The following is a 12,268-nucleotide window of genomic DNA, read 5'->3' on the forward strand; positions in this document are numbered from 1 at the left end:
GCGGACTTTCGGATAAAAGATAAAAACGGGCTTCTATTCAGCTATGAAGCGCCTGAATTGAAGCCTATCTCTAAGTGGAAGGTAAGTCCGCAGGCAAAGTTGCCTATCTCCGATAGCAAACGAATTTAGGGCTATTGTATAACGTACAAGGATGTATGAGTCCAAATGTAATATCTCGAGTATAGAATCATACAAGTGATTCATAAGAACTCGGGTTGACCTGAATTTATTTTCAGTGGTTGAGTACCTAGTCAGCTACACACCTTACCTACACTACAATGACTACATCTTCTATCCCCTCTTCTGTGGGGGATGCGCAAAAGGCTACGACCTTCGTGTTCGGGGGTCACATCGGCACACAGAGCAAAAAGTCACTGGAAAAGCCAATAAAGCAACTTCTCAGTGGGCCCAACGCCAAATGGATACTAGAGGCCGTGGCCGGACTGCCACAATACTGGGCAGCCGTGGTGGAAAAGATCCCCGAGGCTGGCACAGTACCGGGTGCGGAGCAGCTAAGCGACTTCGACTCATGGCTGCGAAACGGTATCTCAGAGGGCGACCTGATCGCGCCTGAGACAGAGCTGCCCAGCGTAGCAGTCGGGCCTCTGATGGTGGCCATCCAACTGGACCAGTACTGGCGGTATCTGGAGTTTCGGTTGGGTGAGGTTGCTGTCGAAGACCTCCAAGCAGAACTTGTTCGACAACAACAACAACAACAAAGCACCACTCCAGTGGAAACCCTGGGCTTCTGCGCCGGCCTGATTGCCGCGGTAGCGGTGGCGAGCTCACACAACATGGATGAGTTCCAAAAATACGGCGCGGTGGCGGTGCGCATCGGCCTGCTGATGGCCGCGGTGGTGGACGCGCGGGAGGCTCGCGACGAGGCCAAAGGCAAGGGCGGGTCGGTGTCGTTTGCGACAGCGTGGCGCAGCGGCAGCAAGCAAGGCGACGACATGGCGAGAATCGTGTCATCTCTAACACCAGACGCTTATATATCGGTGTTGTTTGACGAGGCACGAGCAACAGTGACGACATCAGAGCGCCTGGCGCCGACGCTAGCGCGGAAACTGCGGGCCGCCGGCGTGAAGGCCGTTCCGCTGACGATCAAGGGTCATCTGCACGCTCCCGGGGTGGAGCGGAAGCGGGACGCGGATGCGCTAATCGAGCTATGCCACTCGTATGGTGGCCAGCTTCAGTTTGCGGCGACAGCAGCCCAGTTAGCCTTGCCCACATACAGCAACTCGGCTGATGGGGCCCATGTCTCAGCCGATGAGACAGATCTCACCGCAATGTTGCTACGAGCGATCTTGACACAGCAATTTAACTGGGCCGGGACAGTGTCGAAGCTGCTATCAGTGTCAGCATCGACTCAGAAGGAGGTATCGCTAGTGGCTTTTGGACTAGATCGGTGCATTCCGCCGACAATTACGCGGCGGTTTGGGCCGAAACAAGCCGTTTTCGAGGAGCTGGAGAGCTATATTGAGAGCCGGAAGGTTCAAAAGGCCTCACTTACTGCAACCACGGCTACAGTTACGGCCAACGGCACTACTACCGGCGTTTCAGCAACCATCTCAGCCGACAAAGCTTTACCTACATCAGTAGAACGAGAAAGGGACACCGAGGAGGCCATTGCCATTGTAGGCATGTCCATCAACGTGTCTGGCGCCGAGGATTTGGAGGAGTTCGCAGCGATGCTGAAGACAGGCAAATCGCAGCATGAGGTGATCACACGGAAGCGGATGATGCACGACATGCTGTTCCGGGATGCGGCAGACGCAGATGGGAAAAAGTACTATGGTAACTTCCTGCGTGACGCAGATGCCTTCGACCACAAGTTCTTCAAGCGCAGCCCACGCGAGTCGCAGGCCATGGACCCTCAGTGCCGGCTATCGCTGCAGGCGGCGTACCAGGCAGTCGAGCAGTCGGGATATTTCACGGAGCCCAAAACGGAGAAAGAGGACCACATCGGGTGCTACCTGGGCGTGTGTGGCGTCGACTACGAGCAAAACATAGCCTCCCATGCGCCGAGCGCATTCACAGCGACGGGCGGCCTGCGTAGTTTCATTACCGGCCGGATCGCGCACTTTTTCGGGTGGACAGGTCCGGCAATGACGTTTGATACAGCTTGCTCATCGTCGACGGTAGCGATGCACACTGCCTGCCGTAATATTTTATCCGGTGAAGCGACTGCCGCGCTAGTCGGTGGTGTCAACGTCATGACCAACCTGCAATGGATACAGAACCTAAGTGCAGGCAGCTTCTTGAGCCCGACGGGACAGTGCAAGCCGTTTGACGCCGATGCCGACGGCTACTGCCGAGCGGAGGGCGTCGCTTTCGTCTTCCTCAAGAAGCTATCAGACGCCGAGGCTGCCGGCAACACAATCCTGGGAACGATCCGGGCAACAGCGGTGTATCAGAACCTCAATATCACGCCGTTGTTCGTACCCAACGTGCCGTCACTGTCGACCCTGTTCAAGGACGTGATTCGCAAGGCTGGCGTCGACCCGGCCGAGATTTCCGTCGTCGAGGCCCACGGCACCGGCACGCCAGTCGGCGACCCGGCCGAGTATGAAAGTGTTAAGCTGGCGGTCAGCAGCCCTCTACGCGACACCACCGTAGTCATCGGCTCCGTGAAAGGCCATGTGGGCCACACAGAGGGAGCGTCCGGGGTGATCGCCCTAGTGAAATTGCTCATGATGATGCGCGACAACTTTATCCCGCCACAGGCCAGCTTCACGCGCATGAACCCGCACATCCATGCATCGCCGGCCGACATGATAGAGGTGGTGACGGCGTTACGGCCATGGCCAGCTGAGCGCAAGGTCGCGCTGCTCAACAACTACGGCGCCTGTGGGTCTAACGCCAGTCTCCTCTTGGCCTACTCAGCGCATAACCCAACCTCGGGCAACCGCTTGCTAGCTGATGTAACAGCCCGCCAGCCCTTCTGGATCACTGGATTCGACGCTCGCAGCATCGCCGTCTACAGCAAAGCACTAGCGCCGTACCTACGTTCCCACACCGGAGGCCAACAAGCAACACTGGCCGATGTCGCGTTCAACATGGCCCGGCAGTCGAACCCCGGCCTACCGCAGGGGGTAGTCTTCAGCTGCCGGTCGCTAGAGGAGCTGCAGGACAAGCTTACTCTAGCGGCCGCGGCTACCAAAGAAACAGCCACCGCGAGCGGCATCACAGTTTCCAAGGCGGAACGGCCGGTCGTGCTGTGCTTCGGCGGCCAAAATTCGACGTTTGTCGGGCTAGACCGCGCACTATACGATGGCGTCGCCGTTTTGCGACAGCATCTGGACGCTTGTGATGCGGCTGTCACGGCGATTGGCTTGTCCAGTATTTTCCCTGCCATCTTCTCGCGGGAACCCATCCGCGACATCGTCCAGCTACAGACGGCGCTTTTCGCCGTGCAGTATGCCAGCGCCCGGGCGTGGATGGACTGCGGGTTGGCCTCTAAGATCGTGTCAGTTGTGGGCCACAGCTTCGGTGAGATCACAGCGCTCTGTGTGGCTGGCGTGCTGAGCGTCAGCGACACGGTCCGCCTGGTCGCTGGCCGAGCAAAGCTGGTGCGCGACGCCTGGGGGCCGGACTCGGGAGCCATGATGGCAGTCGAGGCAGACGAGGCACTTGTGCATGACCTGCTTAAGGCGGCTAACACTACCAGCGACGGCTCCGCCAGCATCGCCTGTTATAATGGTCCTCGCAGCTTCACGCTAGCCGGGACAACGCAGTCCATCGACGCCGTGGCTGCCACTCTCGCTGGCAATAGCAAGTTTTCCGGAGCCGGTATAAAGAGCAAGCGACTCAATGTGACTAACGCCTTCCATTCGGTCCTAGTAGAGCAACTAGTTGGGGAACTCGGAAACGTCGCCCGGGACATGACCTTCCACGACGCCGTGATCCCGGTCGAACGGGCTACTGAGCATGATTCAACAGACCCGCTAGACTGGACCTTCGTGGCATCGCACATGCGCCAGCCTGTTTTCTTCAATCACGCCGTGCAGCGGCTGGCTAAGAAACACCCGCAGGCCATCTTCTTAGAAGCTGGCTCTAACTCGACGATCACAGTGATGGCGAGCCGTGCATTGGCCCAAGTTACTTCCGCCAGCCCCGACACGCTCGCTTTCCAGGCTGTATCCATCACCAACACCGAAAAGGGCCTCGACGGACTCGCAGATGCCACAGTCGCGCTATGGAAGCAGGGCCTGCGCGTGTCCTTCTGGCTGCACCACCCTTCCCAGGCACGCGAGTACATGCAGCTGCTGCTGCCACCGTACCAGTTCGAGAAGTCGCGTCACTGGCTGGATGTGAAGTCGCCGACGGAGGTTGTCACCAAGGCAGCCCAGGCCATGATTGAAGCAGGGGGTTATACCATAGGAGCTGCCTCTACCACTCAAGTAGAAGACGCCCGGACGCTCCCCATCTGGACATTCATCGGCTACCCGGAGCCCAAAAAGAATAAGAAACTGGCCCGCTTCCGCATTAATACAGCCTCAGATCCGTACCAACGCCTATTTTCATCCCATGTCATCGCCCAGACTGCACCCATCTGCCCGGCGACGCTCGAGATCGACATGGCCATCGAAGCTCTCTTCAGCCTTAATCTAGACTGGCGACCAGCTGGTTATTCGCCCACGGTGCACGATCTCATCAGCCACGCACCGGTGTGTGCCGACTCGACGCGTGTTTTCTACATGGACCTGTCGCCGCTGGACAAAGCCGAGATGAAATGGCAGTTGAGCCTACACAGTGTGGCCAGCAACGGCGATTCCCAGGTCCACGCCGAGGCCGTGATACGCATGCGCGCGCCAACCGACACCTCATATCTACAACAGTTTGGCCATTACGAGCGTCTGGTCAGCCACGCGCAGTGTCAGTCCCTACTTAAGCTCAATCTCGACGACGAAGGTGTCGAGATGCTACACGGCCGCAACGTCTATCGCGCCTTCAGCGACATTGTCGACTTCGGGCCGGTCTACCGCGGCGTGAAGTACATCGTCGGCCGCCCTGGCGAGAGCGCTGGTGTTATTCACAAACGCCACGAGGGCCACACCTGGCTTGACGTGCCCATGGGCGACTCGTTCGGCCAGGTCGCGGGGATTTATGTTAATCTGTTGACCGACGACCTGCCACCGGGCGAGATGTTCATCGCCACCAGCTGTGAGCTCCTAATGCGATCGCCAAAGGCTCTCTCGGAGATTTCCGGTAAAGAGAACGGTCCCGGCGTCTGGCACGTCCTTGCGCGCCATACGCGCCAGTCCGACAAGGCCTGCATAAGCGACATCTTTGTCTTTGACGCAGCCACCGGCGCGCTGAGCGACGTCATGCTGGGCCTGCAGTACGCACGCGTACCCAAGGCGTCTATGAGTAAGATCCTCTCACGCTTTACGATGGATCAAAAGTTCCTTCGAAAGCAGGCAGTGGTAGCGTCTGTTCCGGCTGCTAGTTCTACTGCTGCTCCCCCAATTGCAGTTGCTGCTGCCCTCGAAGCCGTCAAGACTGCTGTCAAGGTTAAGAAAGCAAAGAAAAAGACTCGCGACATCACCGAGGATGTGTGTAACCTGGTCGCCAATGTCTCCGGTGTCGACCCCAGCGAAATGACCCTCGACAGCGAGATGGCCGACCTAGGCATCGACTCGCTGATGGGCATGGAGCTGGCCCGCGAGGTCGAGAACACATTCAAATTTACCCTCGATCACGGCGAGATGATGGAAGCCACCAGTCTGGGCCAGTTTGTCGCCTGCGTTGCAAATGGGTTGAGCAAGATCGGGGGAGACACCGGGGAAGACGCTGTTGAGCAAGAGTCAGATGACACTGACAGCGACTCCGCGGCAGAACTCATCACGCCATCGGATGAGAACGACGACACGGCCTCTGACATCACCACACCAGACCCAGAAGAGGCGTCTTCTTTCGTTAAGCCCGCCTCGCTACCAGTCGGTCCAGCCACCAGTAACCTAACCCTCTCCCGCTCCGACATCCTCGAGTGCTTCGGCCAGGTCAAGCTGACGACTGATGATAAGATCCGCGAGTTTGGCCTTGACAGCATTGTCCGCGTCAGCCTGGCCGGCAGTAGCAAACTCTGCACAGCCCTGATCGTCGAGGCCTTTGACCAGCTCGGGTCGCCGCTGCGGACGGCCGCCCCGGGGCAGTTGCTGGACCGCGTTGCGTTCTTGCCACAGCACGGCCGCATGATGGAGTTTGTTTATGGCTTCCTTGAGCGTGATGCACACCTGATCGATATCGACACAGTGACGGGCCAGATCACGCGCACACACATAGCTGTGCCGCGCAAGACCAGCGCCGCCCTGCTCGAGGAGATGGTCGCCGCGCACTCAGAGTCCGCTATCCCCGATCGCCTAGCCTACTACGCCGGTAAGAACCTAGCCGGTGTGCTCAGTGGCACCACGGACGGCATTCGCGTTATCTTCGGCAGCGCCGAGGGCCGTCAGCTAGTCCAGGCCATGTATTGTGACTACGGCTTCAACCGCATGCACTACCAGCAGATGGCAGAGGTTATCACCCAATTATCTAGGCGTGTGCCCCAGCCCGGCGAGACCCTGAAAGTTCTCGAAATGGGTGGCGGTACTGGTGGTACAACGAATGTGATGGCTCCAGTTCTGGCGTCCCTAGGGATTCCTGTTGAGTATACCTTCACTGACTTGTCACCGTCCATGGTGGCCAATGCGCGCCGTAAGTTCGCCAAGCAGTACCCATTTATGCGCTTTGCCGTGCATGATATCGAGAAGCCACCAGCTGCGGAGCTCCTGGGACAGCATCTAGTTCTGGCCAGCAATGCCATTCACGCCACCCACGACTTGGTTGTGTCAACTCAAAACGTGCACCTGGCCCTCCGTCCTGATGGCTTCCTTATGATTCTCGAGATGACTGAGTGTGTGCCGGGTATGGATATTGTGTTCGGCCTGCTCGAGGGCTGGTGGCTCTTCGACGATGGCCGCACCCACGCCGTCGTGCCCACTGAACACTGGGAGCGCGCTTTACATGCCGCCGGCTTCGGTCACGTCGACTGGACCGACGGCAACCGGCCCGAGAACGCCTTCCAGAAGGTCATCATTGCCTTGGCCTCTGGAGAGCCGAAGGCTCGTCTCCCAGCATCTGTGGCATCCGTGGAGGAAATCAAGGTGGTTGATAGAGGCGACGTAGCAGCCCGTGAGGCCGATGCCGAACGACTTGTGGCCTCCTACACAGCCGGCTGGGCGATACCGGCTCTCGAATCCGCAGTCATCGACGTCTCTACCACTTCTACTCCCGCTGTGGTTATCGTCACCGGCGCCACCGGCAGCCTCGGCGCCCACCTTGTACAGACCCTTGCTAAGCGCCCTGACGTCGCCACTGTCGTCTGCGTAAACCGTCACTCCAGCGTCCCGGCCCATCAGCGCCAAGCCGAGGCCTTTTCGTCACGGGGCATTACCCTGTCACCCACCGAGCAGAAAAAGCTGCGCGTCTACGAGACTGACACGGCCAAGCCGCAACTCGGCCTACCCACTGAAGAATACGCCTGGCTGGCCGCGCATGTCACCCACATTGTGCATAACGCCTGGCCCATGAGCGGTACACGGCCCCTAAAGGGCTTCGAACCGCAGCTGCAGGCCATGCGCAACCTGTTAGACCTAGCTCGGGAGATAGCTCTAGGAAAGCCAAAGACACGCGTCGGCTTCCAGTTTGTGTCCTCGATCGGCGTGGTCGGTTACGCGGATACATCCACCGGACCACATATCACCGAAGACCGCGTGTCCATGGCCGCCGTCATGCCCGGCGGCTACCCAGAGGGCAAGTGGGTGCACGAGCGCATGCTCGACGAGACACTGCACCGCCACCCGCAGCTGTTCCGCGCGACCGTCACGCGCCCAGGCCAGATCGCCGGCTCCAGCAGCAGCGGCTTCTGGAACCCAGTTGAGCACTTTGCCTTCTTGGTTAAGAGTGCGCAGGCTTTACGCGCGTGGCCCGACCTGCATGGTACCCTGCAGTGGCTGCCCGTCGACCGCAGCGCCAGCGTCATGGTGGACTTGTTGAAATTGGAAAATGACAGCGATGCAGCTTACCCCATCTATCATATTGACAACCCGGTTGGCCAGCCGTGGGAGGACATGTCCCTGGTGCTGGCTGCAGCCCTTAACATCCCTCCTCAAAACATCATCCCCTACGCTGACTGGATCACCCGCGTTCGCCGCTCGCCACTGTCCGCCGACGAGAACCCAGCTGCCCGCCTCGTCGACTTCCTCGACGGCCACTTTGAGCGCATGTCTTGCGGTGGCATAATCCTCGACACCGAAAAAGCGAAAGAGCACTCGGCCACCATGGCTGCCGAAGGGCCCGTGAATGCTGACATCGCGCGGGCCTATGTGGCATCCTGGAAGGCCATGGGGTATCTGAAATAAACGATCATATGAGCGATCCGGAGGGATTTTTGTTTTCTTTGTTCTTTTTTTTTTTTTTTTTTTCTTGCTTGATTGATTTGGCGTTTGGACTGGCTGGAGTATGGAAAAACCGCCCAGATTGTTGTTCTTAAAAGTAGTATAATATATGGAAATCATGAATTTGGATATACCAGTGAATAGTAGCAGAAAAATAGGTCCACTTCATTCGTCGAGATCTTTGAGTTGATATGGCTTTCTAGATGAGATTCATGCGTCTTGACCGTGACGTTGGTTCCAGAGAGATGCCATGCGGTCACGTGTTAGATTTTGTGTCTGAGGGATCGGGCCAAAAGCTGTTGTCAAATGTCAGATATGGCGCCTCTAGGCCCCATAACTATAATTACTTTAGTTTTTATGTGGTGTCAAATACCGGAGCCATATACCCCGGTCGGTTACAGTACTAAAACCCCCGGATCGGATACAAGGTAATTTTACCTTGGATCTCCACAAACGTCGGTCCCAAATAACCCGACCAAAGTGCATTATGGGGGGATCGCTGCCCTAAGATTCGTGAAGCTTATGTATCGTGTTTTGAGAGTCTTGAGAGTCTCAATTAACTCTTCACTGGTTGGAAATTGGTTCCGTGAGATTGTTTGGAAGCTGGTCATAGCCGCCTTTAAAGCGCTATGCCTCTCTACTTTCATATGCTTCTTGATCTCCTCCATGAGTTCATCGGCAAAATCCGCCGGATTTCCTCGACTATTGATCTCTTGCATAAGCTTGTTATCTAGACTGCCAGACAACCAACTTTGTACACGTTTCGAAAGGGTTTTCTACTAGCCATTCGTGATTCGTCTCATCGGCCATGGGCTATTCTTGTTGATCAAATGGTGTAAGTTGTGGCATTGCAAGATCCTCTCGATTTTGTCAATCCACATGTGCAAGTCCTCTCTTTCTTTCAGAGGTGGTGTAATCTTGAGGTTGAAGCTTCTAATCCTGGGAGTCCGACTGATTGGTCGATAACGACATATTCTTCTCCATGCCAGTTGCTGTTGTCCAGCTGTTGGGTCTGCGGCACTGCCATAGTAATGCAAATGATCTAGTTCTCTCTTGATAAATAATTTAAAAAGGGGGGTTCGGCTTTTGAAAAAGGGCACTCTGACGGTGTTGCAATAGATAAACTTCGATCTCGATGAATTGTCGATGGATTTTGATGACTCCTATCGAAGGCATAGAAATTTGAAGTGCTACTGTTGATGGAATTAGGGATAAGAAAAGGGCCACATGACCTGTTGTAGCTACCGGCTGGAGAGAGAAGAAGTCTTTGTTCATCACGCTATGAAAAAAAAAAAAAAGAGTACTTATATCCTAGATCTAGCAAACAATCCCTCGGTCTACTAGCAAGCAATGGGGAATGAGATTATCCAACAACATAATAAGCAGAAAACTAACAAGTAAACGGACTTCATAAAGCGCGCTCAGCGCGCTTGCATTAAAGACTTCTTGCTAAATACAAGTCTGTATGGCTTATAACATTTTCAGGCACAAACATCGCAATTAGTATACCAAAATCATAGCATGTAAACACAGATTACCTAGCTTCGAGCATGCTCCACAGTGACAGTGTCAGCCTTCTCGTTTTCTTCATCCCTCACACGAGCTCCCTTCTGCTGTGCCATCACCTCCTCTCCCTGGGTAACATGGTTGGCACCACCAAACAGGATATCGATCTCCTCAAGAGGAACCATCTTGGTCTCCGGAATAAGGAACCAAACAAAGACAGCAAGCAGGAAGTTGATAGCGGCAAACATGTAAAAGGCGAAGAAGCCCTCGTTTTCGAGGAAAAGCGGGAAGAATTGTTGAACAATAGCGTTGGCGACATTCTGCGTCTGCGATGCCATGCCCACGGCCTGGGCACGGACGTTCATTGAGAAAATCTCGGATGTCCAGATCCATACTGTTGCGCCCCAAGATGGTTTGTCTGGAAGATGTTGTTAGTAGAGTTCCTTTTGTAGGGAGTGTAGTGAATAGAGAAAACCTACAGAAGAAGATGAACAAGAACATGAGGAACACAATCGATATACCGACAGGTGTCGATTTGGATCCGTCGGCGAGTTCTGGTGTTTGCGTTTCCACAGTAGAGACAATAATCATGCAAAGACCCATACCGATACCTCCGACAATCAGAAGGAATTTTCTTCCGAAACGATCAATAATCCAGACGGCGTTCAGGGTGAAGAAAATTCCAAAGGTGGCATTCAGAGCGTTGATCAGAGCAATCTGACTGTCGCTGGTAAACACCTTCTGGTAGATCTTGGTAGAGTATGAGTTGAGCGAGCCTTGTCCGGTGACCTGTTGGCCGGCGTTGAGGACCAGAGCTAGACCCATGCGCTTTCGGAGAGACTTATCCTTCCAGAGAGCAGAGTAATTGCTAGAGATCGCTTCCCTCTCGTATTCGATGGCCTCACGGATCTCCATCAGCTCTTGCTCGACTTCCTCCTCAGTATCACGAACTCTTTGCAGAGCTTCGCGAGCCTTCTCGATGTTGTTACCTCTCTGAACATACCTATTGATGGTCAGGATTACTCGGAATTGATGGGAAATGCCAACGGGGACTTACCAACGAGGGCTGCCGGGAATAGTGGGCAGGAGGACAAGGATGATAACAGGAACTAAAAGCTGGAAAATAACAACCAATCTCCAGTCCCACTCGCCCAACTTGTCAACATTCTTGGTGCAGGCAAAGTTAACCCAGAAGCAGATGAACGATCCAACAGAGTAGAACATCTGCCAGAAGGTCATGATCTTGCCACGGATCTCTGCAGGGGCCAATTCACCAATGTAGATAGGGCCAGCAGCTGCAAGTAATTCTGTCAGTTCACGCATTTGAAGCTACGCAATTAACAAGACTTACTCAATGCAATACCCTGGCCAATACCAATGATGCATCTACCTGCAAGGAAGATAGCAAGATTATGGCGAGGGGCGAATGTTTGCATAAAGGTGGACATAATGACCAAAATACAGCCAATGGCCATTCCAAGCTTGCGGCCCAGGAAGTCTGCACATGGTCCTCCCAGGAAGAAACCACCAAAGATAGCGCCGACCGTGTATGCTGTATTAATTGAGCCGATTGTATTGGCATTGGGGTTGTTCATCCAAGCCAGCCAGTTCTTGGAACCCTGGACGGAGTTAAACACAGATGCATCGTAGCCGTAGAGCACCATGCATGATGCTGCAACACAAGAGATGTACCTAGACCGTCGGATTAGAGTATATTCTTCGGGGTAGATCACTGTGTACTAACCAATTGTACGCTCTCTTGCGGCTCATTGAAAGACCCATTCTGATGATGATGGTGGGACTATTTAACAATGAGGTTCAAGCTCCACCAATATGTTTTTAAAAAAGAGATGGGCAGAGGATCAACTGTAGCCCTTGAATAATGTGGGAGAACAGTTAAAGATGAGTACACTCCAGGGGTACACATGAGTGGGTGGGGATCGCAACTATATAACAAGTCAAGATTAGGGTATATTCCGGGGGCGAAACTAAAACCTAGCCCATGTGAGCGAAGAGACCACATGTGGATCAGACCATCCCCAGAATCAACAACCCCGGATACGCTAAGATTATTTTGGCATTTGGATAACGGGCAGCCTTGGTCTCCAAGATCGCTGAGTGGTGGGGTATCTGAAGTCAATGGCACATGGGCAAAGCGTATCTCTCGCCTATTCGATTTCCATTGGCTTGAAGCTTTCGCAAATGCGTGTGCCGGACCTGGGGTAATAGTGATCTGGGGTTCGAGGATATTTTTCAAGCTTTTGTTCCGGCGATATGAAGTTTACAAGTTTCCACGAATCGGCGGGCTGAATGACAGTGGC

General features: G+C 54.7%; 2 protein-coding genes across 2 annotated transcripts; one reads left to right on the forward strand and one right to left on the reverse strand.

Moving 5' to 3' along the window:
• Positions 1–278: 278 nt before the first annotated feature.
• Positions 279–8,405, forward strand: N7447_003709 (uncharacterized protein; the record flags this gene model as incomplete). The annotated part of the gene is made up of 1 exon (XM_057227984.1): positions 279–8,405. The coding sequence occupies one exon, from the start codon at positions 279–281 to the stop codon at positions 8,403–8,405; it is 8,127 nt and encodes a 2,708-aa protein (XP_057087325.1).
• A 1,574-nt stretch (positions 8,406–9,979) lies between these two features.
• N7447_003710 (putative MFS sugar transporter) lies at positions 9,980–11,729 on the reverse strand (the record flags this gene model as incomplete). The annotated part of the gene is made up of 5 exons (XM_057227985.1): positions 9,980–10,365; positions 10,427–10,950; positions 11,005–11,242; positions 11,299–11,639; positions 11,692–11,729. The coding sequence occupies 5 exons, from the start codon at positions 11,727–11,729 to the stop codon at positions 9,980–9,982; spliced, it is 1,527 nt and encodes a 508-aa protein (XP_057087326.1).
• Positions 11,730–12,268: the final 539 nt, after the last annotated feature.

This window comes from Penicillium robsamsonii, assembly GCF_028829455.1.
Source record: "Penicillium robsamsonii strain IBT 29466 chromosome Unknown utg000002l_segment0_segment0, whole genome shotgun sequence".
In the NCBI taxonomy this organism is placed as follows: domain Eukaryota; kingdom Fungi; phylum Ascomycota; class Eurotiomycetes; order Eurotiales; family Aspergillaceae; genus Penicillium; species Penicillium robsamsonii.